The sequence below is a fragment of the Haplochromis burtoni genome, unplaced genomic scaffold (genome assembly GCF_018398535.1).
Source record: "Haplochromis burtoni strain Fernald_Lab_line unplaced genomic scaffold, NCSU_Asbu1 Contig_60, whole genome shotgun sequence".
In the NCBI taxonomy this organism is placed as follows: domain Eukaryota; kingdom Metazoa; phylum Chordata; class Actinopteri; order Cichliformes; family Cichlidae; genus Haplochromis; species Haplochromis burtoni.
The window spans coordinates 1,816,922-1,844,272 of record NW_024582421.1 but is presented as its reverse complement, the minus strand read 5'-3'; the positions used below and the strand labels follow the sequence as shown (position 1 = coordinate 1,844,272).

General features: G+C 42.1%; 4 protein-coding genes across 8 annotated transcripts in view; 2 read left to right on the top strand and 2 right to left on the bottom strand.

Annotated features, from left to right (window-relative positions):
* LOC121814557 (myosin-10-like) lies at positions 1-3,865 on the bottom strand. The gene has a single exon (XM_042221088.1). It carries the CDS (start codon positions 2,660-2,662, stop codon positions 542-544), a length of 2,121 nt encoding a protein of 706 aa, XP_042077022.1. The 5' UTR covers positions 2,663-3,865; the 3' UTR covers positions 1-541.
* A 900-nt stretch (positions 3,866-4,765) lies between these two features.
* nsun5 (NOP2/Sun RNA methyltransferase 5) lies at positions 4,766-7,854 on the top strand. Of its 2 annotated transcripts, XM_042221089.1 has the most exons (5): positions 4,766-5,697; positions 5,767-5,877; positions 6,279-6,486; positions 7,005-7,169; positions 7,571-7,854. In XM_042221089.1, the coding sequence occupies exons 1-5, from the start codon at positions 4,953-4,955 to the stop codon at positions 7,758-7,760; spliced, it is 1,419 nt and encodes a 472-aa protein (XP_042077023.1). In that variant the 5' UTR covers positions 4,766-4,952; the 3' UTR covers positions 7,761-7,854. The 2 variants fall into 2 exon arrangements, with proteins under 2 accessions (XP_042077023.1, XP_005937883.1); XM_005937821.3 differs by having other exon boundaries at positions 4,766-5,877.
* Positions 7,855-7,962: 108 nt separating this feature from the next.
* On the top strand, positions 7,963-13,072 carry LOC102292918 (uncharacterized oxidoreductase At1g06690, chloroplastic). Of its 4 annotated transcripts, none has more exons than XM_042221090.1 (8): positions 7,963-8,152; positions 8,268-8,425; positions 8,788-8,888; positions 10,010-10,096; positions 10,359-10,506; positions 10,886-10,965; positions 11,058-11,151; positions 11,622-13,072. In XM_042221090.1, the coding sequence occupies exons 2-8, from the start codon at positions 8,314-8,316 to the stop codon at positions 12,029-12,031; spliced, it is 1,032 nt and encodes a 343-aa protein (XP_042077024.1). In that variant the 5' UTR covers positions 7,963-8,152; positions 8,268-8,313; the 3' UTR covers positions 12,032-13,072. The 4 variants fall into 4 exon arrangements, with proteins under 4 accessions (XP_042077024.1, XP_005937884.1, XP_042077025.1 ...); XM_005937822.3 differs by having other exon boundaries at positions 8,264-8,425; positions 11,622-13,071; XM_042221091.1 differs by lacking the exon at positions 8,268-8,425.
* Positions 13,073-16,006: 2,934 nt separating this feature from the next.
* Positions 16,007-27,351, bottom strand: part of LOC102293420 (transketolase) — a 12,781-nt gene continuing 1,436 nt past the window's right edge. The window contains exons 2-14 of the mRNA XM_005937824.2: positions 26,746-26,863; positions 26,391-26,504; positions 25,672-25,769; positions 23,257-23,448; positions 22,908-23,026; positions 21,371-21,567; positions 21,038-21,202; positions 20,268-20,424; positions 19,557-19,687; positions 19,363-19,446; positions 19,116-19,209; positions 18,863-18,985; positions 16,007-16,821 (exon numbers count right to left, since the gene is read on the bottom strand). Of these exons, the coding sequence (XP_005937886.1) occupies positions 16,634-16,821; positions 18,863-18,985; positions 19,116-19,209; positions 19,363-19,446; positions 19,557-19,687; positions 20,268-20,424; positions 21,038-21,202; positions 21,371-21,567; positions 22,908-23,026; positions 23,257-23,448; positions 25,672-25,769; positions 26,391-26,504; positions 26,746-26,863 (1,780 nt within the window). The 3' untranslated portion in view covers positions 16,007-16,633. The remainder of the gene's footprint in view (positions 16,822-18,862; positions 18,986-19,115; positions 19,210-19,362; positions 19,447-19,556; positions 19,688-20,267; positions 20,425-21,037; positions 21,203-21,370; positions 21,568-22,907; positions 23,027-23,256; positions 23,449-25,671; positions 25,770-26,390; positions 26,505-26,745; positions 26,864-27,351) is intronic.

Below are 27,351 nucleotides of genomic sequence, written 5' to 3'. Positions count from 1 at the left end.
TTCAGTTCACATCAATTTTATTTGTGCCAATTTTAGAACTTTAGGGTAACATCCCTACAATAACGCAGAGATTGTAGGGATGTTAACTTGCAATATAATATTGCAAGGTAACATCCCTACAATAACGCAGAGAAAACCCAACAATCCGAAGATCCCCTATGAGCAAGCACTTGGCGACAGTGGGAAGGAAAAACTCCCTTTTAATAGGAAGAAACCTTCAGTAGAACCAGGCTCAGTGAGGGGCGGCCATCTACCTCGACCGGTTGGGGGTGATGAAGCGACATAGATGAAATGCATGTCACTTCCTCACACATGCAGAGATGTCCTTATTGTCTTACATTTATGATGTTATAGCAAATACAGCCTCTCCTGGGTTACGGATGTAATATACCCTCAGGATGGGCGGGTATTAAATTTTTTTTCTAATATTGTCTCTTTGTGATTTATTTTGACTTTGGAAACAAAGAAATAGATATTTTTTAACCAGCTTAAAAGCTGATTATTTCTTTGGGGTCAGTGTGAGAACTGGTAGGAGGATTTTTTAGATGTGTTTGGGTTTGGCTGAAGGCCGGCGCTTGAGTAGTTTTGCACCAGGATTGTATACTCTACGTAGAGTTGACTGGGAAGTAATTTCAGGTGAATGGGGATGAAACATTTCTTCTTCTGCCTTGGGAGTAACAGTGGACTTGAGGTTGAGTGAGCTCCTAGACTCAGACTGCTTCTTTGAGTTGTCTACAGTTTTAGACCGGGCCCTAGTGGAAATAGGAGGTAGCAGGCCATGCACTGCTTTTAGCTTACTGTCACATGTGGTAAGCTTGTTACCCATTTTACCCTTAAGGTCTCTAATTTCTTTCTGTTGTTCTTTCAGCTCATTGTCGCCTTTGGATGGAAAGTATTCCACATTACTCAGGTCAAATCTCACCTTTTTCCGGGCTATTTGTTCATCCCCATCCTTTCTTTGCTGCTCTGGGGAGGCTTTTTTCTCGACTTGCACAGTGCGGCCGAGCGTGTCATAAAGTCCCTTCAGCTGTTGCAGCAGATCGTCATTTTCTTTTTTCTGTACTGCATTCTTTTGTCGTTGAATGCCAATGTCAGTTTCCAGTTCTTCTATTACTTGCTCAAGCTTAAATACTGTGTGTTTGGACTTTGTCAGAGCTTTCTCAACCTCTTCTTTGTCCTCCACAGTTTGCGTCAACTTTGACTTCACTGTGAAGAGGTTGTCATTTGCAGAGCTAAGCTGTTTCTCCTGTTCTTTCTTTTGTTCTGCCTGCTGCAGTTTGATAATGTCCAGCTCAGTCTTTACAGCATTGTAGCTGGTCTTAGCATTGGCAAGGTCTACGTTTGTCTCTTGGAGTTCTTGAGCCTTTTCTTTGATTTTATTCTGAAGTGTCTCTATAGTGTCTCTAGCTGTATAGAGTTCGTTCTCAATGCAGAACTTTGTCTCAGAAAGGAGCACTTTATCAGACCTAAGATTTTCACTTCTCTTTATCTCCAGTTCCAGATCGTTTTCTGCTTTGCTAAGAGCAGTTTTCAGACGGGCTATGTTATTTTCTTGGGATGAAATTTTCTTCCCAGACTCCTGCGTCTCATTTTCAAATATAATTATTTGCTTAGTTTTAACCTCAAGGCAGTTTTCCAGCCGGTCGATAGTAAAACGTTGCCTTGCCAGCTCCTTTATCTGACTTTCAGATTCCAGGACTTTAGCTTTTAACTCTTTCCTCAACGTTATGTTGTTACATTCCTTCTCCCTAAGACGTACTTTCAGTTCATCATTTTTCTTTGTCAGTTGGTTTTTCTCGTCTATTGCCCAGCGCTTTCCCGCTTTATACTCCTCATTTTGTCTTTGACACTTTTTAAGTTCAGCCTGTAGTTTCTCTTTTTCTTCTTCCACACTTTTAACTTTCTGTTGACGGCAGTACACCTCCCCAGGTAGTGTAAGAAGCTCGTCTATCCTTCTTTCAAGGAAGTCATTACGATGAATGTACTTCTCATTGTTCTGAATCTCAGTCTGAAGCAGCTCATTTTGTTTCTGCAGTTCTTTAAGTGTTTCATTTTTTTCCTCAGTCGTCTTGCTTAGCTTCATCTTGAGTTCTTGTTTTTCCTGCTCATTTTTGATTTTAAGGACAACCAGAGATTCCACCTCCTTTTCTTTCTTGTCCCGCATCGTTTTTTCAGTGGCACACTTATTTTCAAGGTGTTTGATTGCCTTATGAAGAGCCCGAATTTTTGCCTCATATTTGTTTGTGAGATCTACATTCTGTGACTCTGCGGACCTTAGCTGGGATTTGGTTTCCAGCAAAACATTTTCCATTTTTTCCATCTTTTCATCTTTGGATTCCTCTGTCATCTTTGCAACCAGTTCCTGTTCTTCTTTCAAAGATGCCTCAAGACTTGAAATCTTACAATTCTTTTCATCGATTTCCTCCAACTGAAGCTTTTCAGCTTGTTTGTACTTTTCTATCTCATTTCTGAGCACCTGCATTTCTTTGGACTCCTCTTTCATCTTTGCAACCAGTCCCTGCTCTTCTTTCAAAGATGCCTCAAGACTTGAAATCCTACAATTCTTTTCTTGGATTTCCTCAAGCTGAAGTTTTTCAGCTTGTTTGTAATTTTCTATCTCATTTCTGAGCATCTGCATATCAAAGTAGCTTAGGGAGCTCATTTTGAAATGAATGTATTTAGTTTAGTTTATACGACGTGTTATTCTGTGTTTGAAAAATGATCTACTCAATGAGACAAAGTGTTCGCAAGTGGAAACTGTTAGTTCAGAACTATAGCGATCTATGGGTTCAAGGTATGTACTCGGGGGATATTTATAGGATCTGACTCCGCCCCCAGAACTGTCATCAAAGGAGTTCAAGTGACGTTACCGCCGAACGTTGTGACATTCAAAGGACAGTCTATTATGATGTCATTTTGTACCAGAATGGGTTCAATTTGATATTGTGTCTTTGCAAGTTTGTTCAACTTGCATTGCGATTTTTTTTTTAGCAGACTTTAGCGATCCTTCTACTTGGGCTGTCTTCAAGTTTAAGGTATCTGTCGTTTCCCACCGTATCCCGCCCCGATCGATCCATTTATGTACGAGCCCATCCGCCCCCGGATCCGTTCATCGGGGCTCATCGCTGCTGTTGTAGTCACTTGTCCGGAGCTAACAACAGCTGTTGAGCTGACTATTAAGCTAACATTATGCCCGCTAGTGTTACGTGTCCTACAAGTCACACTTTTTCTGTGATAAACAGTTGAATTAAATTCTTACAGCGTATGAGAGGTTAGCAGCGTCAAAACATTAGCAATAGGTGACAATAACGAGTGCTGGAGGATTTATTTAGTTATTTATTTAGATCCATTTCTTCAGTATAAGAAGCCATACTATCAGAACACCGCAATACAGATACAACTAATAGGCTACTTATTCTGCAGAAAAACTTTCACCATTTGTGCTTAAGAGTATATGAATTTATATGACTACTGCTTATGTTGAAGATTAAGCTCAGTTTTAATATTTCATGTCATTCTATAATGATCATAGCGTATGCAGAGATGACACATATTTGTCCATTTTAATATTCAGCTGAGCATGAATGGAATGTCAGAGTGGTGTCTGACAGTATATATGTATCTTATTATAATGAACATAGTGTATATATGTATGAATGTTTGATTCAAAGAGAAGATTAGACATTTAAAATAAATGAATAACAAACAAAAATCTAGCAGGTTGAGCACTGTGTGAAGCAGGAAACATTCAAGCAGATGAAAAATATATTAAATGAAAATACTGAGCTTATCGTTGATCAGCTTGGATTGTGTAGATCACAAATCTTTTGGTCTGAATCTTGTTTTATTTAATTCTTATAATATCCATCGTGACTCTCTTTTTCATCAGTGGAACTCTGTCCCAGTCTGCTCCACCACTGCTTTGATAAACCCAGATTGTCCTCCTCTCCTTTTTAGACTAGGTCTCACACCATCTGTGAGTTCAGGCTCAGGTAAGTTGGGACACTTTAGTTATCAATCTTGAGGAAAAGGCTGCATCACATTGATCTAAAGTTTTTAAAGTAAAGAACAAGTTATTAGCAGAAAGAGCAACATGCTCAGCATTTTTTTACAGTCTTTTAATCACATGGAGCCAGTTGACCCAATCATTGTCATTCAAAATGTGGTATTATTCAATAAAGATAGTGGAAAATCACACCTCCACTCCATACCCCCAGACAAAAAGCAAACTGGTTATTGTGCAGTTTACTGTGCAGACTCAGTACAGAGCATCATCATGTATCCCAAATCCAGAATAGATTTATAGTCTGTGGCATCATTGAAGTTGCAACTATCCTGTTTATTCCATGTTTAGAATGAAATGAATCCTGTCAATCGCTACTATTCATATCAATAAATATGTTCTTCAGACCATGCATTGATATTTGCTGTTGGAAAGCACACACAGCCTCCATAAAATCCATGTCAACTTATTTAGTAAAAATATAACTGCATTATCAAAATAGTTTCCACGTTTGCGATGTTTCAGTTCAAAAGTGTTTTAAATCTGCATCAGTGATTTATGTCATTAAATTACCTCGTGATCTTCTTTCTACCGCAGCAACTTAAGTCTTGCGATTCATGACAAGCCACGCTGTTAAAGCATCTCAAGGAGAGAAGAACATTTGAGGACAACTTGTTTGCATTGGAGCCAGGCACCAGAGGGCGATAGAGACGTTTTCTACTGTCTTTGATCCGGCACCAGTTACTACTACTACTTACGTCAAAAGAAAAACAGTGCGTCAACGAGTACTTCCGGTGTCGTGACCTCTCCTCTCACGTGTGCACGGAGGAAAAGTATAGAAGAAGCTGCTTTTACAGAGCTCAAATAAACTCGCTCGTTGTTTCCTGCTCAGAACTAAAGAAAGAAAAGGAGTGTTTGAGCGCAGTAGGGAAAAAACCCCTCTTTCGCCATGGCTCTGTACCTGAAAGCAGCAGAGATCATGGAGAAGGTCGAGGGTAAACAGGGGGCTTTGAAAACTCTGGTTTACGACAGTCAATTCAAGAACATCAAACAGCTGTTCGCTCTGGTTTGTGAGACCCAGAAGTTTTCCTCCGTCCTGCAGGAGATCATCGAGTCCACCAAGCTACTCAGGCATACCAAGCTAAAGATGCCCCTGGCTAAGGTGCTCGTGTACGACCTGTTGATAGGCCAGGGGCTGAAGTGTGGCGGATCCTGGAAGGCCATGATGATGAAGCATCGCTCCAGACTGCAGGCGGAGTTGGCTCGCATGAAGGTGAAGCAGAAGGTAAGCAGGAATGAAGACCTGCTTCCTTGCAGTGTCAAGCACCCCGCTGGAGACCAGTTGCCCAGATATGTACGTGTGAACACTCTGAAGACCACTGTGGAGGATGTTGTGGACTACCTGAAGAGGGATGGCTTCTCCTACCTGGGGAAGGCTTCCAGGCTGGAAGACTTATCCCTGAAAGACAGATACTTTTTGAGTGACCTGCACCTGCCAGAGCTGCTGGTCTTCTCTCCTAAAACTGACTTCCATGACCACTTCCTGTACAAAGCAGGCCACATAGTTCTGCAGGACAAAGCCAGCTGCCTCCCCGCTCATCTCCTTAGTCCTCCACCTGGTAGCCACATCATTGATGCCTGTGCCGCACCCGGCAACAAAACCAGCCAGCTGGCAGCCATCATGAAGAACAAGGGTAGGCTGTTTGCTTTTGATTTGGATGGAAAGCGCTTGGCCACCATGTCAACGCTCCTGCTCCGTGCAGGGGTCACCTGTCAGCAGCTGGCCAACCAGGACTTCCTGAAGGTGGACCCCGATAACCCGCAGTATAAGGATGTTGAGTACATCCTGCTCGATCCCTCCTGCAGTGGTTCAGGTAGAGTGACCAGTTATCCCTGTGTTTGTATGACTGCAGTAGCGTTCTTTATAACATCTGTGCATATGTATCTTCAATTTATCACACTTTAGTTTACTTTGAATGCAAAATGTATCATATTTATTTCATTTTTAAACATTGAATTTGTTGTTTATGTAACAAACGTTAGTCACAGATGTGGGTGTCCAGAGTAGAAACTGGAATAGAAACCCGTTTAGGCATCACAGATCCATCCTTCCTCTCTCAAGTTCAAGCAAATACTGCAAAACTTTGCTGCGTTTCACAAGTATAAGCAAGAATCACAGTCCCAGTGTGGAATTAAAGAAACAAACAGCTTAATTATAGTAAAAAAAACAACAACAACCAAAAAAGCATTGTAATCTGTGTGTGATGGGGTTCAGGTATGGTGTGCCTCCAGGACAACACCTCTGCTGACCAGGAGAAGGAGCAGGCTCGTCTGGCCTCTTTGGCCTCCTTCCAGCTGCGCTGCCTTAACCACGCTCTCAGGTTTCCCAGCCTGAAGCGCCTGGTCTACTCCACCTGCTCCATCCACAAACAGGAGAATGAGGAAGTGGTAGCTGCCTGTCTGCAGCAGAACCCTGGCTTCAGGTAGCAACAGCCTGAAGACATTCAGACTGTTTATTTATCATTTTAAAGCATTCTATTCTTATTTAGCTGTCTAGACGATGAAACCTGGAGATTTTTTTTAATTTTTCTGTGATCTCTCCACCTTGACACACATGCATGTTATAGTAGCAGTACTGCATTGTAGTGTTGTCAATAAAATTAGACATTACAGGTGTGTGAGACCATTTTCAGGACTATGCAATGACACTGACGGCACAAGATTTAAGATTTTCATTAAATGAGGACTGTGACAAAGTGCAGTTAGCGACAGTGAAATAATTTCAATTATCCATAATACATATGTAATGGGGGGTGTTACAGTTTTGTTTGTAAGTGTAGAGATGCAGGCTGAGGTAGCTTTTACAAACTCAAAACATGTTAAAAAAATGCAACAAAAGTTCAGGTGTTCAGTGTTGGGGTTTTGCTCCCTGAGGTATGTTATTTATGCCAAACTGGTTGTTAGAAGTGTTATTCAAATCCTTTCGTGTCTCCCCGTCCAGACTGGTTCCTCTGTTGGCTGAGTGGCCTGAGCGAGGCCTGGAGCCCCTCCCACAGTGTCTGCGTGCCAGCACTGCCAAGACCCTCACGCACGGTTTCTTCGTGGCCCTGCTGGAGAAACACAGCGAGCCTGGAAATACAAACCAGGAACTGGCTGTTCAGATAAGGTGAATACTTGAGTGTCATGTAAACTTACAAAAATAACCTTAACACCAGCTGTTACATTGAGTTATGGCCATGCAGGTGTGCGCACACATCTGTATGGTTAGCTAACAGTGTGTTTAGCTAAATAGTTTTTAGTTGTGTCTATTATATTTGACTTTCTGTATTTGTTCCCTGTCTGCTCATAAAAACATTGAATTTGTCAGTAATTTTTTCTTTTAGTTTAATTCTACTGTAACACTGTCTAGATCTGTTCAAATCTTTGTTTTGGGATAAAACATGATTACCTGATCAAAGTGGCTATGCAACTTATTATTTTAATGTTTCTCTCAACAGTAGTACTGCGGAAGTTTCCTGTAGTGTTTTTAGATGAGTAGGTTGACTCTTGCTCTTTACTCCGTCACAGCGGCCCAGAGGTGAAGCCACGCAATCTGCCTTCCTCTGAGAAGAGACCTGCAGCTTCAGAAGAAGACTGTGAAGCTTCAGAGACAGAGGACAGACCAACACCTGTAGGAGGACAGACTGGCAGCAAACCCAACAATAAGAAGAGGAGGAAGAGGAAGAAAAAAAAGAAGGGGGCAGAAACTGCAGAGTGAAATTTAAAATTGGACTGCTGCACAGTTCGTCTGGATGAACAGTGCTGTTGATTTCTAACTGAGATGTAACTGAAAAGTAAAGATACTTTTTATTTTTACTGCGTCTCATCTGTGTGTTATTGGTGTTGCTTGTTTTCGAGAGATGTTTTCAGGTATTTTAGTCCCCTCCTGAATTATCCAGCAGGGGGCAGCAATCAGCAGCCAGCCTGTCTGTAGAGTGATTTTTATTTCCGGTAAAACAGCGTCAGCTATTGGTGGAAACAGTGGTGTGTTTTGTAACTGTTACCAAACTCTTTTGTAACTGATAAATGTTTCAATTTGACGGCGATAAGCGGTGACCTGCAGTGCTGCGTGCCGGCTTTGAGTCCAGCAGGTCTTTTGGCGTACACGGAGTAAGTCACTTGAACACGAATGTATTAGTACCGGTTAATGCACGACACCGCTCCCAGCAAGGACACTTATTAAAGTTTTCCTCTTTCTTTTATTTACAACTGGGGAAAAAGTAAGACAGCAGGCCGCCTCCAGCAGCTTCTCCCTCGGCCCTGACAGCAGAATGTCCTCGTTACCCAAAGTGACACTGTCCGGAGGTTTGGAGATCTGCCGGGTCCTGAACGGGATGTGGCAGGTGTCCGGGGCGCACGGAGCGGTGGATAAAGTCAGGGCAGGTGAACAGTAAACCCCGGGTAGCTATAACTTAAAAAAATAGCTAGGTGTCTTGATTTTTATTTTATTTTCGTATGCTTCATTCATTCAGTGAATTTATTAGGTACAGTTACAGTGCAGTTTAATACAATAATCCTACAATAAATGAAGCCCTCATGTGGAGTTGTACTGTTGGTCTATTTTAATTGTTCTGGGATAAATAAACAATAATAGCTAAAAACGTATCTGGGCAAACTAAGGATGATAATTAAAGCTGGACTGATACACTAGAAATGATTCACACTACTCTAAGCTCCACCACGCGTCGCCTTATCTGTGCTACTTTCCTCCTTTTCTCTGCTTTCCTCTTTCCTTTCATGTCTAGTTGAGGCCATGCAGGAGTATGTAGATGCTGGTTTAACCACATTCGACATGGCAGACATTTACGGGCCTGCAGAGGAAATCTTTGGACAGTTTAACAGCCAGGTAAGTGTGTATATACTGAATTCAGTATTACTTACACATCGCCAAATCACCACAGCAGTTACTTCAAACCACTTTATATTGTAAGGTAAAGGCTCTAAAATATTAGAAAGAAACCCCAAGAATAAAATGACCCTGTATGACCACTTGGTGAGAGTGTGAAGGAAATCTCCCTTTGAACTGGAAGAAACTGCAGACAGAACCAGACTTTTTTGGGGTGAGGGGAAGACCATACAGTATAATAAACACCCTACAATATCAGAAAGAAACCCCAGCAATTACACAATCCCTTATGAGCAACCGCTTGACAACAATGGGAAGAAAAAAGCCATTAAATTTGAAGAAACCTCAGTTTTGCCAACCATTTGCCAGCTTTATTCAGTGTGCTGGAAGATATCAATACAGGTAAATTAAACTTGATTGAGGAGGGATGGGGGACTCTTACTACTGTGATGTTTAAAATCTGATGTCTACACGGTTGCAGTTGGAGTGATGTACCGCAGCGTGTTTGTATGTGTGAAATTAACAAGGAAAAGATGAACTACAGAGAGCAGAAAGGGTAGAGCAGGGTTCCTGATTTCGAGACAGAAACCTGTGTAATTTTCTGTCATATGCTGAGAATGACTTATTTGACAGTAAATAACGACCTTGCCTTGGGAGATCTTGACAGGACCTTGCCAAGTATTTTGTAGGAAAACACAATTACATCAGAATTTAAAGATAAGAGATTAAATAAACCAGTATTAGTCCCGCACATGGGAAAAGTTTTGTGTCACAGCAGAAAGTGGTGATATTTTTTTAGCATTGGTTATTCACAGAGGTGCAGATACTTGGTGTGCACTTTAAGACACTCCTACACTCACCAGTGCCAGTGTGTGCACTTAGGTCAGTTGATGCAATATCCGCTGATGTGTTGTGGCAGTCTGATGGTATCAGCCTTTGTCAGCCGTTCACCTGGAATAATGTGCAGATGATCGGAAACCCCATATAAAGAAAACCCATCCACATATACTATTTAACTCTTCCACCCTTAATTCAGAATTAGTGTGTTCAGTCTAGCTGTAAAATGTAACCCCGCTCAGTCACTGGTGTTTTTTCAACTTTTATCTTTGTTTGATCTTTAGCTGAAGTCCAAATCCTCTGGGAGTCTCAGCCCAGCTCTGCAGGGTTTGACTAAATATGTACCAAGACCTGGACTGATGGAGCGCAAGGTGAGCCACTCAGCAATGCTCAGTCTGCTGTGCTTTTAACAGTGAGACCGGTTTTATCCACTAGAGAGCAGTGCATGTCTTTATTAAGAATCAAATCATAACCTCGCCAGTATTTCTTTTCTGTCTTTATCTCTACGAATGGCTTGAAATAGATACAGTTAGGTTTGATTCTAGTATCAGTCCATAAAATCCAGCACTCAGCTTTGACATTTTTTGATGTTTCTGGGAGAAGAAATCAGCTGAACTCTCTCTGTTCTTGCAGGTGGTGGAGAAGGCGTTGCAGCGGTCCATGACTCGAATGCAGGTGGACACCCTGGACTGTGTTCAGTTTCACTGGTGGGACTATGGGGACAAGAGATATCTGGAGGCACTGGGTCACCTCTCTGACCTGCAGCAGGAAGGAGTCATACGTATGTGCGCTGTACTACTAAATGCACAATTTATAAATGAACGGACAACATATGATTATAATATAAACTCATAAGATTTTATGAGTGACAAAAATGAATGACAAAAAATTGCTTTGCACTCTGGGAGAAACTGAGGAGAACAACATAAATGTATATAAACACAAGAATTAGACTCTTTTGGTGGCTAATCATGGTTTAATATCAGCGTGCACTTTGATATAGATAGAAAAACACATACACACAGATTTGGTTTTGACTCTTAACAACAAATCTTGACTAATGTGTGTTGTTATTGCATTGCATTAAATCTTGACTACAGTACCAGAGGTGTGCTGGTTCCCAGACACACAAGTTAAGAATCTGACTATTTTTTCCTCAGGTGAGCTCGCCCTCACTAACTTTGACACACAGAGGTTGGAAGAGATCACCAGCAAAGGCATCCGCATTTCCAGCAACCAGGTAACACATCCCTCTATGTGTGAGAACACTGCTCCATCACATTTAGGATAGTCTTCCTCTTCTCTTTGTGTTTAATGTGGCCGTCTGTGCAGGTTCAGTACTCGGTGATTGACCAGCGACCTGCAGCCAGGATGGAGCAGTTCTGTGTCGCCAACAACATTAAGCTCCTCACTTACGGCACGCTCGGTGAGATATAACTCCTTTATTTGCATGCAGTCATCTTACATTAGCAATATTCGACTTCAGTCTCTCTTCAGTAGACGTTACTTCATCTTTAGTCGTGCGAGTTGTGCATTAATATTGTTGTGTGGGACTGTAAAATGGTGGGTTTCTGAGATGGAGTCAGATGACATGACGACACATCCTCTTTCTCTCTCCCTTGCTTTCATTTTTTCCCCTCCCACCTTCTATTTTCTGCTAACTTTCCCCCCCTCTGCATCCCATCCTCCTCCTAACCACTATGGTCTCCATGTACGCCTCTTTTCCTCCATCACTTCTCCCCTCCCTTCATGTTTTCCCTACTGTTTCTTACTTATCTCCATCCTTCCGCCCCATCTGTCCTCCCTCTTCTCCCCTCTCTCCACCCTGACACTTTTAACTCCTTCATCCGCCCCCCCCCCCTACATTTCACTTGCATCCATTCTTTCTTGGTGCAGCTGGCGGTCTGCTCTCTGAACGCTATCTCAGAAAGGTGGAGCCTATATCTAGGGTGGAGCTCTACACCGCCTCCCTTTCCAAGTACAAGAACATGATCAACACTTGGGGTGGCTGGAGTCTTTTCCAAGATCTCCTCGACACCTTGGAGACGGTAGCTAAGAGACGTAACTCCTCAATAGCCAGCGTGGCGATGCGTTACGTGCTGGACCGGCCTGCAGTGGGTGGAGTCATTGTGGGTTGCCGGCTAGGCGTCGCAGGGGCGGGGCAGCACATCAGTGACAGCCTGCGAAGCTGCAGCTCTGACCTGCAGCTGACGGCTGAAGATCTCTCCGCCATCGAAGCAGTGACACAACGCTCCAGGGACCTCATGGCGATCATCGGGGACTGTGGGGACGAGTACAGGAACTAAAGAGGGCGGGGGGGACTGACTAACTGGATGTGACAGATCGCTGCAGAGGAGGAGGAAATACGAGGGAATAGAAAGGTCTCCCACAGCACATGGAAAAGAGAAAAAAAAGCAATTTATTTTGGTGTTTTTAATGAATTTTTTCTTTGACTTTTAAAAACCTCCACCCCCCAAAAAGCAACCTAAGAACCCCTTTATTTGGAATAATGTGTTTTAAGAAGCTTCTCTTTGAATGCAGTCGCACTGAGATACTCAGTTATACATTCAAGTGTCAAGTGTGTCCTTAAGCCTTAAACATTCAGAGAAATTTCTCTTTTTGTATCTCCTTAAAATAAATGTATTTTTCCATTAGCTTTAGTAAATTAAAATAAAGCTAAAGTTGCATCTTGCAATGAACATAGGACCAAAATATATGAATGTATGTAACATATTCTATTTACTCACAGGGTGTGGTGTTCAGTGATGTGTAAGGATGTAGGGTAACCTGGAGCACTGTTGTACTAAATGAATTTAAGACAAAAGCATGTTATTAATCAACGAGCTCTATCATTTGGACTTTATAATAAAAGATAAATACTTATTGCAAATTTAGCAGTGGAAGAAGTAACCAGGTGATGGATAACTCTGTTATTTCTTGTCAACAAAATTCATACAAATCCCGATTTTCATCAGAAATGTATGGGGAATTATGCTTACGTGTATGCACATTTTCTTTTTTCAAAATATTTTGAACGATGTTTTTGTCATGTACCTGGAAAGACTAATGACAGGGAAGACGAATACGGGAGTGCGATAATGTTATTTTATGTTTTCATCTTTTCGGTTGACTTTCTCATTTCTCTTCTTACTAAATGATCTTTTTTTTCTTTCGGATGTCTATCACGTTCACGAATGTCAATGTGAAGCAATAAAAAAATAAGGAAAAAAAGACAGAGTGTGCTGCTTTTGTATGAAGGATGATGAAATTCTGTGTTTGTGGTGTTTGAAGAGTTAGGGCATAATTATTGTAAAATCCCTGTGAATAATCTGTGTGTGCGCTGCATGACTGAATTTTATTTTGCATGTATTTCGCATGTGTGTTTTGAAGGTGCTCAAGAAGCAGCAATCTAATGTGACAGGAGGCGACCGCCTGTGGTCAACAGTACGACAGCGTTCCAGAGAGAAACAGCCAGCCTGTGTGCAGCCACAGCACCTACAGTGTGTGGAGAGTGTAAACATACAGCCACATACTGTACTTGCACGCACGCAGTCTGTCAGTGCGTTTCACTTTGCTCCCTCACACACCCCCAGGTGACACACTCTGTCCATCTCAAACACCAGACAGAGTCGTGCGGCGCTATAGGAGGCCAAAGGTGATGAGGTCCTGAAATTCAGTGTAGGATTGAAGTCAGGTACGAGGACGGGGAGGATCTTATTGTCTTATTAACACCAAAGCAAAACTTGCATTCAGTGTTTGTGGGTTCAAGAACTCTTTATCCAAAATAACACTTATTTATGTACTCGATTAATATTACACTGATCACAGATGTCTTCTTCAGGCATTTTAATTTTGAATCTATAGGTTAGGATACAATAAAGTGTTGGTATAAATAGGCAGTGTGTTGGAAATCACTTAAACTCAGTATTTATTTGAATAATACAGAAAGAATGTATATTATACATTTTTGTGTGTTTTTGAACTTTGAATTTTGAAAATTCAAAGAAAAAACTTTTGAAAACTCATTTTAAATATGATGTAAGCAAGAAGTGTGGACATGGTCATGTTCAGATTTTGAGATGTTGATTTTTTTTTTGTGTGTGTCCCGTTTGGATCTTTAGCCATCAGAATTGTTGTCTTAAGGCCAAGAAAGATGCCAAGCGGATTTATTTTACCAAGTGGATCATCATGGCCTTGCCATATTGGTCCATTTGATTGACCTTTATTATAATTATGTATTTAGTTTGTTTTCGGTTGCTACAAACGGGACAGACATGACTGGGGGATAGGACAGGGAGAAAGAATGAAAGAAAGAGAGGGAAAGAAAGACAACCAGAGGGGAGAATAGACGGTGAGAAAGGGGGGAAGAAAGAAAGAAAAACAAACAAAACACCTGGATCACCTGTATGGAGAAAAAAAAACAGAAGAGAAAGCAAACAAAAAAAGAGCAACATAATAAAAACAGCACTATCACAATAAACTAGCTAGCAGTAGATAACAGTAGATACTAAATATTAAACGATATTGTGCAGCATGCAAGATAGACAGCGCACAATGTGCTTTGAGGCAGCAGCCAAGAAAGCTGTAGTCTGCGTCTGTGAACACCCGTGTGCACACCTGTGTGGATCAGCATGCTTGTATTCCAAAGGTTTCTCCATGTAACGATCTGCTAGGGAGTGTGGGGAGCCATAGCCCCGTCCCCCAGGGTATGAAGCAGGTATGGAGGAGATCCAGGCTCCAGATATCCAGAGGCCCCAGAGTACAAGGACCCGAGGAGGACCACCAAAAGGGGGGGAACCGTGCCACCCTCCTGGGAAAAGCTGAGTAGAGCCCCAAACGAGAGGTCACCCAGCAGCTATGGAGCAGAGGTCAGAGGGGGTTGCAGTGGCGTGCCCGCGGGCTCTGCCAGCAGCCAGCTGTGCATTGAGATGGGTTTTTTTTCAAGAAGGCTAAATTAAATCTTTGTTGTCTGCGTGTCATCCAGTGTTAATGCTCAGCTGCTGCTTAATCTTTCTTACAATCTAAATTTCATAGTTTAATGACTTTATTACAGTTATGGGTAAATCTGAATTAAGTTTATAAAAAACGTACTTCTATATGTTATATAAGCATCTAACAATATCTCATGCAACAAAAAAACCCCCAAATGTTTGGCAGCCGCACTCTGATAGTTCCTTTATGCTGTGGGCTGCATTTTTCTGCCATGGTTTAGGTCCACTTAGAGGATAAACTCACCACAAATCAACAACCCCATAATAGGAGCGCTCTCTTCACCCTCATCCATAGGGCAAATGGCTTATCTAATGCTTTAAGAAGCATGAAAACATGCGACACATCCTCACGTCACATTAGATGACGCTGATGCTCCATCACTCCAGTAGTCTTGTAGAATCAACCCAAAGCTGTTCTGGGGAAACACCACATTTTTCCTTTAATCTGTCATCTTGTACATATATAAGCCAGCCAGCTTAAATCTTTCAATGGGCTGTTAAATTATTAACGCACATTAAATATAGATGATACACAGTAGCTGTGTGCTTGTGTGATCCTACAGCCAGTCACCAGAACACTTTAATTTGACTGCTTCATAATTGAAAGATTTAGTTTAAAGCAATTATTTGATTGCTTGAGGCCACAGTGACCACTATTCAGCAAATTAACGCACATACAAACTTAAACAGAAAATACATTTTCATAGCAGTAACAGCAGGGCTATTGCTAATAAAATTAATGATGGTTTTCTTGTATTAAAGTATGACAGTGATGGTAATTCACTTTAATAAAGCACTAAATCACAACAGTCTCAGAAAGACCCAGCAATTCCTGATCCCATATGAAAAGGCACTTGGTGACAGTGGGAAGGAAGAACTCCTTTTTAACAGGAAGAGGGGAAAGAGAAGTGAAAGAAGAACAAATTTAGACAGGACAGGAGTAAGACCAATACTGAGATCCTGTTTTTTTCCTCATATTATGTTTAATACAAAGCATCATTGCAGGGCAATTTGGGAAACTGAATCAGACAGTGAGAGTTCAGACAGATGGACACAAAATCCTGCTTAGCGACATCAATCCATCTGAAATAATTGACTCTATTCCATTTATTAACCTGATATTTCTGCATTTATTGGTCACACTAGTTGGCTTGAAATACTTCACTGTGTGATTGAATTTGCCACTTGCAGATAAGAAAACAGGAGGATTTTTACTTCAAACTTAAAATATGCTTGTGATGCCTGCTTCGTGCCATCACCGAAACCCTCAAGAAAGACCTCAGACACAAGTACCGTGAAGTAACCATCCCTTTATTGGTGTGAAACAGTCCTATCCAAGTCAAAACAGGTTAAAAACAGTCAGTGCTCAAAACAGACCAAACCAGAGTTTCCCCACACCCTGCTTTGCTCATGTCGGGTGGGACTTTACAAAGTTGTACTGGGTGCAGACGCTCATATCGCTGAGCCCAAGAAGTGAGAGGGGGTTCCACAGAAAAAACGATAAAGACTTGACGTCACTCCAAACCACGTTCACTGCTTTCACTGAGACACTACAGCAGCACCAGAACTTTCTCTGAGAGGTAGGAAGGAACTAGAGGGTGGAGGTGTGGGGATGGGTGAGTTTAAGGGGTAGGAAGTGTGTTTACTGAACTCACAAAGTGATAGGGTAAAATTCTGGGGCGGGGGTGTCAGACAACATTGATGACAGAGAGAAATCATGTTACCTTCTTTTTTTTGTTTTGCTTTAAACGAATGCCTCCAATTGGTTTATGAGGAGGAGAGCGTGAGTGGGCCAGTCGTGCTATCCCTCCCCCCATGTTGGTTTACTTTGTTTGTTTGGTGCCTCCGTGGAGGTAACCGGTTAACCACGGAGTCAGTTACCATGTTGTTCCCGCTGCTGTCACTCCTGCAGCCTTCCTACTTGGCGTTGGCTGAGCTGCTGAGCATCTTACGGACCGCTTGAGCGATGCCGTCACGGTCTATGCCAAAGATTCGGAGTAGCTCGTGGGGCTTACCGCTCCGGGGCACTTGGGAGACTGCCAGGCGGTGGACGGTGAAGCCGGTCTCATTCACCACCGCCGAACACACTGCTTCACCTAGACCACCTGAGGAATCAGAATACAGAGCAGACAAGACTATCGATTAACGGGTAGTTCGTCCAAATATCAAGTTTCTAAGTTGCTCGCCATCTTTCCGAGTGTCTTTCACCCTTCTGTCATATTTAATCTATCTACACCTCCATGAGCGATTACGCTCAGCAGAGATGTAATGTGTGCTGACAGGACTGGCGCCACCCTCCCTCTGTTTTCTCACTCCTCTCCTGTCACACGTTCATCCCCTTTAGGAATGCGATCTGAAGGCTGAATATAGTCAGGTGTGTAAGTAATACATGCAGTTGCTTCCTTTTTTATGCTGGCCATTAAGAGGTACCTGACGGAAAAAGTCACTGCACTTTATTGAACTAAAACATCTCTGGCCTACCTGGACAGGCCACAATCTTTAAGATTTCAAGTTGCATACAACCTATTATATATATCTGAATTTTAAAGTGTGTGCAATGAAATGGGTGCTGTCTCTTTCACAGACAGAAGCTCTCTCAAAGAAGGAAAAACAAACCGCTAAATTTAGGCTCACAGAAACACACACAGTGGCTGAGAGGAGACAAAGGAAAAAGCAAAAATTGGATGCTTGTTTATTTTTTATTTTTTGCCATGCTGGTACTGTATGTAGGTCACTGAGAGCCCAAAGGCCGTAGATGAAATTAAGAAATCCTGACAGGCTCTTCCACTTCCACCCTCTGTCCTCCCTCCCTCCCCCCAACAAACATTTTTAAAAAATATCTGTTTTACATTTTCCTTAGCGTACGCCTCTCTCTTTACCGCTACAACATGCACCTTAGTTCTCTGTGACGTTCCGTATCCCATACTTCTATCTTTTCCTCCCTTCCTCAGGGCCTTCTTCTCTCTCCACCTAAGAGCTTCTCCGTCTGTACACAGACGTCTGTCCTTAGCTGCTCAGGGCTTTTTTATTCATGAGTTGATACACAAGCAGCGCAGACACGCAAGCAGCTGCATAACAATCCCTCGTATGCCTGTTACTTAAATCTCTCCTGCTGCTGCCAGACTAATGTGACTTTGACCAAACAGGAATATAAAACGGTCAAAAAATAATCAGCATATTTTAGATATAATAATAAATATTCTACATATAGAAGTTTTATTGCAACACCTTGCAAACTAATTTTAAATTCAGATACTCGTTTAGATTTACAAATTTCTTTTTTTCCAATTTTGTGTAGAAGAAAATATACAACTTCTTGGATTAAGTTGTGTTTTTTTGTTTTAATGTATTTAGTTTTGGCTTTTAGCCTTTATTGACAGGACGGTAGTGAGGTCAGGAAACCATTAGAGAGTATACAGAGAGAGAGTCCTGCCCCTAAATTATTTTGTTGTCTTGAAATTATTTTCTGTAGACCGTCTTTAATAGATTGATGTAACCATTGTGATACCCATTCATTTTTTAATCCTTGGCTTTGACATGTTTGCCGTTTCCATCCAACCAGCCAGCCAGCAGCCCAGGCAGTGTTGCCAGACCTTCCACTGACAAATCTTTTCTTCCTCCAGCTCTTCTGTGGGGAAGGCGAGCAAGAGGTGTGATGTCTCTGTGTCCCGGTGTCCCCTCTCAGTAGAGCATGCCTATAACACCTCACCTGGAGATGTTCAGAAGACATCCTGAGCATCCCCGGGTGAGTGTGAGGCAGACCTGGCTGAGAAACGTGCCAGACACCAGGAGCCCACACCCTATATGATACCCACTTTATTGTCTATTTGACTTTAAACGGAACCCTCCCCCCCAAAAACAACAAAATGAATCTCATGCTGCATTAAAAAATACACTGAACCAGTAGTTCAGACAACAAACCGATCATGAAAACTTTTACTGTGCTCCTAAATGAAGTAAGCAGCAATCATTTTTCTTCTTCGCAGACTCCTTAGCATCGTTTTCCCACACAGAGATGGTGCCCCCTGCTGGCTAATAGACCAGGTTTATTGCGCTTGCTTTTTATTTTCAACACAGAGCTTCTGGCCATCTTTTATATACAGAATTCGTTCATTTTCACTTGGGGGCGCTGTGCAGACTCCTCACCTTCATAGTAGTGGTCCTCCACTGTGATAATGCGTCCTCTGGTGGCTCTGGCATTGTCGATGATGGTCTTGGAGTCCAGGGGTTTGATGGTGAATGGATCGATCACACGAATGTTTATTCTCTCTGAACGGCAAAAGAGGAAGTTGAATATGAAACAGTGTCTTTAAAAATGTAATTACAAAAAGAAAAATAGTTTTTGCACGGTTTTATATCACAGGTCAGCTTTATCTTTTTTTTTTTTATTTCTTCATACCTTTCTTCAGCATTTCAGCAGCAGACAGAGCCTCATGGAGGGTCACTCCCGCTCCAACCACAGTCACATAATCATCATTGGTTTTATATACAACCTGTATGCGAAGGGAAACTCTACATTTGTCTTTGTTTGTTTCTACTCCAGAAGAAAATGTGCACAGAGTCTAAACAGATCAGCAAAATTAGAACAATAAACAGATTTTAATTAGAGCATAGAGCAACATTTTGATTAAAATGCAGCAACAAACCTTAGCCTGTCCGACATGGAAGTCTTCGTTGCAGTTGTAAATGATGTTGTTCTCTGGGCGGCTTGTCCGGATAAAACACAAACCCTAGAACAAATCAGAAAGCATCAAAATGAATCGTTGCTTTTAACATACATAATCTTAAGTACTTCATATTTTTCTTTCTTTTTCCTGTTATCAAAAATCATTACGAGTACCTTTGTGTTGGCGGCAAGCTCCACAGCTTTCTCAGTGGAAACACCGTCACTTGGGTAGAAGACAGTAGCTGCAGGAATGGCTCTGAACATGGCCAGATCCTCCAGACCCATCTGAGAGGGTCCATCCTCACCTAAATATGCACAAACACACACCTCAGCAACAAGAAACAGACAATGTCATTCAGTCTGCAAAGGTGGACATGCAGTGTACCTGAAGAGGAGGAGGAGAAGAAGAAAGAGGAGGGGGAGGAAGAGGTGACAGAGATTCAGTCTGCTCTGTCATCACCTCCATGACGCAGAGACAGAGAGGAAGGACAGGAGGAGTGCTGATACCAGGAGAGAATGTGAACAACACAATAACACACAGGAAGATGGAAGCAAAGGTTTAGTATTTATGGGGATCAAAACCAATTAAAAAAGGAAGAGAGCTTCAAACCAGTGCCGCGATACTGGAACAGGAGCAACATGCAAAAACAGTAACTTCATATTTTTCACCACTACAAGTCCAATGAGGATTCAGTGGGCAGATTCGATCCAAAATCAAAAGTGTCCCAAACTAAACTTGAGAAAAATATGGCTGCTGTGACTGGTTTGCTCAGTGGAATCTGTCCTTTCAGTATTAACTGTGGGGTGTGAAATGATAATAAACCAAATGCTGTGCACTCTTCACAACGGTGAAGACATAACACAAAAGGGAAGATGGTAACTGACCGATGGAGACACCGCAGTGGGAGCCACAGAGGTTGATGTTACTCTCGGAGATGGCGGCCATGCGGAGCTGGTCATAAGCGCGGGTAAAGAAGGTGGCGAAGGTGCTGGCGAACACCACGTTACGGTCTCGTACAGCACAACCAATCGCCACGCTCACCTGCAGGAGAGATGAGAGGCGTTAAGAAAGTAATGCAGTTCAGCATATTTTATATCTATGTTTTGTTTGTTTTTTTGCTTTAAAGAAGTCGAGCACTATATAGTTACAGTTTCCAATACACTTTGTAATTAGTGTGAATAAAGTAGAGTCTCACAGAGCTGCTAGCATAGATGCAGCATAGGTCATCACCTTTGTGAAGGTGCTACAGAGTATACTGAATATTACGTTGCATTACGATGATGCATTTCTTCATTAAGAAAACTGGTGAAAATTGTTTCCTGGAAGGATCCAAGAAATGGTTGATAATGATCAGGAACAGTAAACATTGGACGTTTGACGTTAAGGCTCCTCGAAGGACATCAAAAACATCTGGTAAGCAAACTGTGCCCCAATGGAAAATAAAAGATAAGTGGAAAAACCTTATGCAAAACACTTTGTGTGCATGTTATAGCTTCAGTCAGGTGCTGATGGACATCTTTTACCACTCTATACAGCAGCGTTTGAATCTTTAGTCTATTTTGTTTTAGTAACGTGCTGGCCTTCTCATACTTCTTCACACTTTAGCTTCACCTGTGAAACTTTCTCCAGCTCTCTTGCTGTGAACCATCCTCACCATGTTTTGCTCTGCAATGTAGCATTCCACGTAACGGTTGGGGTGTTCATTTTTAAAGAGCTCAGAGAAGGTGGAGTTCTTGGTGTCTCCATCCAGAACCACCACTCGCTCGTTGTAACGCCCCAGCTTGGCCAGAGCTATGCCGTACGCCTTCCTTGTAGCGATCTGATCACACGGGGAGAAAACAGATTCAATAAAGTACGCTCGGCTCAAGTTTTTATTTAAAAAAATAGAAAAAAGATTTTATTTACTTCTTTGATCTAATGTTATGAACAGGTAAAAATGACTTTTAAAGACAAGTGAGGGTGGATTGTCTGCTACCACTGATCCTACCTTATCTCCAGGTTTGTAGCTGGGTGCACTCGGCATGCGGATGTTGCGGAGGCTAACAGGGGATGTGTCCTCATTGGGGGGAGCAGGATAGAGGCGCTTGTTGCAGTTGATGATACGGTTCTGCAGCTCCTTGATCACGCTCTCTGCCATGTCCTTGGGCAGGGGTTTACCATGCCAGCCCATTTTATCCTCAGCCGCTGAAAGACACAGACGCGCCCAAGTATCCGCTGAACATCTATTCTTTTGACCAAAAGAAGCAAGTGATCTTTCAAACACCTAATCAAAGTTTAACATTTAAATATTTTGATCTATCCATCTTCTTCTTCTTGTCACAAGACCCTCAAGGTAGGGTACACGCCGGATAGGTCAGCACTGGGCTAATCATGCATGAACCCAACATAAAAATGCAATTTATTTATTTAGGGAAAAACACACTGTTGAAGTCTTAAAGACTCACAAAAATTGCATCGCTTTGCATTGCATTGCATCTTCAACAGATGTTCAGCAGGTTTTGGGTCACTTCAGAACACTGGGTCTTTTCGGCTGAGTGATTTGGTTCATTATCCTGTCAGAGAATCCATAAGCTACCTGATGCTGGGCAGCACATTTGGCTCATGCCGCCATAGTCTTGAAATTTCATGACTCATTAATACGCATTTTGACAAATTACAAATGATTTGTTTTCAGCAGTGGTGTCCTCCTCGGTCAACTTTCATTAAAACCACTTTAGCTCAGACAGCAAAGAACGGTGTTACCTGACACTGACGTACCTTGACCTTTTAAATGTGTTAATTTTCAGTACATTTCTATTTATTGTTACTTTTGTCAGTTTCAAGTTATTTAAGCGACCATTGTTCAGTTTTCTTTCTTTAACGGAACCAATTTGTCCACGTCTTGCAAGCGTATGCCTTCCACATTCATGCAGGTGCACATGCTGTCACACTCATAACAATGTTCCACACCAGTGGGTCACATCAGCCTGTAGCAGAGGTCAAGGGTTAAGGCCAAGAGGCCACAGGGTTGCAACAACACTGAAGATTTCTGGTCCACTCTTCTGTACACAAAGACCCTCTTATAACAACCGTCTCTTTCTCCCCAACAAACACATGCGGTCGGTCGCACACACTCCAACTTAGCTTATCACAACACAAGTACAATGGGCTGTTGTAGGGAGTGTATCCTACACATTCTGAGGGATTATGGAGCAGCAGCAGCTAAAGCACCGAAGCGCTACCTGGATTATGGCCTCTGTGCACTCACAGTGGGTGCTTGGGGCAGTTCAGAAAACTTCAGACAGATCTAATATTCCCAGTCAGATGCCACATTTTACCCAGTCTTTAAAAAAAAAAAGGATTTTAGAGCACTTTTTAAAAACATCTTAAATGTTAAGCAGTAAAACTTAACAATTTATCTGCATGCTTTAAGGAATGATTAAACAACCTTTATTTATTCAGTAGGAAGAGGAAACTGGTGCTCATTACAGTACAAAATACTGATATTTGAGCACTCTGAACCACTGTCTGCATAGTTGCTATACCTGGGATGCCCTTGCCCTTGATGGTCTTGGCGATAATGGCAAGTGGCTGGTGGCGTGGTTGACTCAGCACCTTACACAACTCCTCCACACTGTGGCCATCTACTATAATGGCGTGCCAGCTGGGGAAACAGACAAGTCAAACATTACATGTGCTTATGCGCGAGTCAAAATATAAAAAACTAATTTTGAGCAGCAAATCTTACATATTAATTAAAGAACAGGTGCATCTTATTTTATAAATAAATGACTGAAGCTGAGTTTGTTTAACTGTTCTTGGAATGACTCCTTAAGCAGCTACTGAAGCACTAAATAACCCACTCAGATAGTTTTTGACTTCCCCCTGGCTCACCCAAAGGACTCGCAGCGCCGCTGGTATTTCTCCACATGGTGCTGCAGGGGAGTCGGGTCACTCTGACCCAGTCGGTTAATGTCCAAGATGGCTACCAAGTTGTCTAGCTGGTAGTATGAGGCGAAGGCCATGGCCTCCCACACCGAGCCTTCTGACAGCTCTCCGTCACCCAACAGGCAGAACACCCGATAGCTACAAACAGAGACGGGGAAAGAGAAATTAGTTATTTTTCATATCAGCTCCGTTTTCCTGTCCTTTCACGTCCTCCCATCATCTGATGCCCCCCTATGGGGCATGATGTCACAGCTGACCATGACACCTAAACACACAGACAGACAAAAACAGATCCCTCCCCCAATCCTTATCCCCACCACGCTCTGATCATCCTCAGTAGCTGCTTCTGTGGCGTAACAACTCCTGACAGCTTTCCAGTCAAATAGACACGTTCTCATTAAAACTGGAAGATAGGCCGAGACACGGCGAATTACACCACGCATTCCAACTCCGACCACAGAGGAAAAAACCCAAAAAAACCACACGACACACAAAGAAAGGAAGAAGAGGGGAATTCCACAGAGGTGGGACTGGAGAGAAAAGAGGTAGAGACTTTAGATTGAAGGGAAAGGACAACGGAAAAACCAATAAAGCGTATAAACGGATAGTATTCAAATTTAAATTCAAACACAATAACAGTTAGTTCAAGGTGCTTTATATTGTAAGGTAAAGACCCTACAGTAATACAAAGAAAGAAAGAGCAAAAAGCTGTTTATTAACCTTGATGAAATGTTACAAAATCTTTGAACATAACCGAATCACATGCTATTCTGTAGTGCATCTTTCCTTGAAATTATGTAATCAACTGTCTGTATGTTTATTTCTCAGTTAACACGAGATAGATTGTTGTGAATTACACAACATCAGGGAGGTAGTCTGCATTTCCAAACTAACGCTGAAATATGACAATGACCCAAAACAAACAGCCTCGAGAGTCCTCAAACAGGGGGTCAAAAATGTAAAACTCAGTGATAAAAGCTCCAGGTGGTGATCATCGAAACATATTCTAAGACACACATATCCGCTCGTGTTCACAGTAGTCTGCAAGTAATATAAGTGGTCCAACTACAGGAGTAATCCCTTTACTCCTGTAGTTGGATTCCCTTAGAAGGTGTGTGTGTTACACCTTCCTTCATCCAGTGTTTGTAGGTGTGAATAACAGACTTAGACAAGGTGATACCTCTCACACACATGCTTTCCTTACTTGATCCTGCAGGTTATTGTGTGAGAATATCCACAAGTGGCATTGATGCAGTTGCTATTCAAAGGTTCTGGGCTCAGATCATATTATGAAACCAGTGATGCAGCCGGCAGCCAGTAGTTGTTGTTATGTGTGTTGTTACTGCATGCACCATGCAAACACACATGGTCCATGCATTATTATTGTCTGAATGCACAGTGGAGCCCAGGTAGATAGCAGCACAATATAAGATTTCATCATTTTTTTAAGAGGTGGTGAGGGAAATGGGTGAGGCAGGAAGATGAGGGAGAACTGTGCTTTTGCGTGTGTGATTATTAGAGCAGAAATAATTGAGTGCACATAGAATGCAAAGAGAGTGAGAGAGATATGAAGGACAGCCAACACAGAGTGCAAGTGCAGCACTCCCTGCAAAACAGCAAAAAAAAAAAAAACCCAAAGCTGCCTTTCAAGCAATCACATTCTGCTCGGCTCGCAATCAAATGTACCAAATATCATCCTGAAAGTCAGGTTTCAGCTCGGATGCGTAAAAACAATAAATAGAAAATCATAACAAATTTTGAAAACGTGAATCCAGCATGCTACAGGCTACACGGCTCTAAACATCTATTGTCAGACAGAAACGGCCGGGTATTTTCCAGACCACGCAAGAACAAAGGAGACAAACGTGGAGCGAGTTCAATCAGCTGAAATTCAGCTGAGTAGGAGCTGCATTGCTGTCAAAACACTGAGATGAAACTACATTTGAATTGTGAAGAATAATGTTGAAAGAAATTGAAAAAAAATAGTACACTGTTTTAACAAACATAAAACTTTTTACATGCATTCAACTCTGAGCTCACTGCCACTGATTTCATCCAGCCCCATTAATCCTGATGTGAAGGTAAAACAGGATGAAGGTCGCCTCTCATAAGCTCTAAGTGACTGCCTAAATGTCAGCACAGACCAAGCCTGTCAGAGAGCGTTTTATTCCCAAGCTCCAGGCAGAAATGTCACATGTCTGTGCAGCTCGCTGCAGCGTACATTATGTCATGCATAATTTCATACAGTCCATCTTAATGTTTGCAGATGCAAACTGGGCTGCTGCACTTCTGCAGAAATGTGCACGCCCCCCACCAAAATGATTGTGTTTATACGCGTGAGTGTGACTTTGTTTGTGTTACCTGGCCTTGTCAAAGAATTTTCCAGTGTAAGCCATTCCACACGCGGCTCCCAGCCCCTGACCAAGAGATCCCGTGGCCACATCCACAAACTGCTGCTTCTGCATCCACGCACACATAAAAAAGATGCACATTACTCACTCCAGCTCGAGCTAAGCAAGCAACAGCAGATGGATTGTTTTTCATTTCTAAATGGATCATAAAAGCAGCAGCAGTGGAACTGTTGGAACAGCAGCTATGGTCTGGATGTTACAGTGCGCCAATTTCTGGGTTAATGTGGACAAAGTGTCACTGATGTTTGCAGCAGACGACAAAGCATCTCTGTCACACAGGCGCAGCGTTGTCTCGCTGTCTCTGCCTACAGATGCTTTGCTGTTATCTGTGGAAGCGTGTCCACGTCTCGTGTGCAGCAAGGATACTGTAATGTTCCTATTCACAAACACTTGTCCATAAACTATGCAGTATTTAACAGAAAAGTCGGGAAGCATAACATATATAAGATTTTACTTAACTTTTCAATATATCTCACTCTGTTCGTGTGTGTTTAGTGCAGTGTGAAACATCAACTTCAGTGTGAAAACACGACAAATACTTCTCTCTCAACTCCAAAGAAAGCATGAAAGGAAACCATGAAAGGCAGCATAAAGGTTTTAAAATATTCCTGATTCATGGTAGTGACTCTCAAAGTCTTAAACTTCTTGCAGGTTTCAATGTTGCCTCACCGGCACAGGGTGTCCCTCCAGGATTGAGTCGACCTTGCGGAGGTTGAGAAGCTCATTCTCCTTCAGGTAGCCCGTCTCTGCCCACACAGCATACAGCACCGGGGCTGCATGACCCTGAGGAGGCAAAGTTTTCAGAGCTCATTGATCAGATAACTGAACAGAGGGAACACAGATGACTGCACTAATTTTGTAGCATTGTGATATATATATGCTAGAGCCTTATATGAGTGAGTTATTTAGACACATACTATATAAAAATCATATATATATACACTAGAGCACATGCATATTATTTGACTCTGTGTGTTGATGCTTTTGAAAACGTCTTCAACCATTATGGATGTGTGCGCATTACCTTAGAGAGGACAAACCGGTCATTGTTGGGGTTACGTGGGTCTTCGGGTCGGTATTTCATGGAATGAAAGAAAAGCACGGACATGATCTCGGCCACGCTGCTGCATGATGTGGGGTGACTGCAACAAAATAGGTGCAGAGGCAAAATGACATTAGAAATTGAGTTTAACTGTCCGGTTCATCCCGTCAGTGCACATTCGGTGGGTTAATTAAAGCCAGACCATCAGTATTTGGGGAGTTATGTAAGGCCACACTATCATCAAGGTCACACAACAGTAAGCACATATACAATAGCTCCTACACTGCTCCTTCAGTCCTCTGGGCGCACATAGTACAAACCATTCAATGTGTAACTCACTAACTGTTAAAATCATGACCATTTAACACAAAATAAGTCAGAAGATTGTTTTTCTTGTATGTTATTCTCAACGTCATTTTCCAAGCGGCATGCCAAAAATACCTCACTAAAGCTTCTTTTTTTAAATACCCTGAAATGAAAAATGTAATGAGATAATTAAAAAGAAAGAAAGAAAGAAAGAAAGAAAGAAAGAAAGAAAGAAAGAAAGAAAGAAAGAAAGAAAGAAAGAAAGAAAGAAAGAAAGAAAGA

What these genes read in the sequence shown, in the direction of transcription:
- LOC102292918 (XM_042221090.1), top strand. Translation starts at nt 8,314, where the DNA reads ATGTCCTCGTTACCCAAAGTGACACTGTCCGGAGGTTTGGAGATCTGC. An exon ending in GCAGCAGGAAGGAGTCATAC is followed by an intron (nt 10,507 to 10,885) that starts GTATGTGCGCTG and finishes TTTTTTCCTCAG; the next exon opens with GTGAGCTCGCCCTCACTAAC. An exon ending in CCTCACTTACGGCACGCTCG is followed by an intron (nt 11,152 to 11,621) that starts GTGAGATATAAC and finishes TTCTTGGTGCAG; the next exon opens with CTGGCGGTCTGCTCTCTGAA.
- LOC121814557 (XM_042221088.1), bottom strand. Translation starts at nt 2,662, where the DNA reads ATGAGCTCCCTAAGCTACTTTGATATGCAGATGCTCAGAAATGAGATA.
- nsun5 (XM_005937821.3), top strand. Translation starts at nt 4,953, where the DNA reads ATGGCTCTGTACCTGAAAGCAGCAGAGATCATGGAGAAGGTCGAGGGT. An exon ending in TCCCTCCTGCAGTGGTTCAG is followed by an intron (nt 5,878 to 6,278) that starts GTAGAGTGACCA and finishes GATGGGGTTCAG; the next exon opens with GTATGGTGTGCCTCCAGGAC. An exon ending in CAGCAGAACCCTGGCTTCAG is followed by an intron (nt 6,487 to 7,004) that starts GTAGCAACAGCC and finishes CTCCCCGTCCAG; the next exon opens with ACTGGTTCCTCTGTTGGCTG.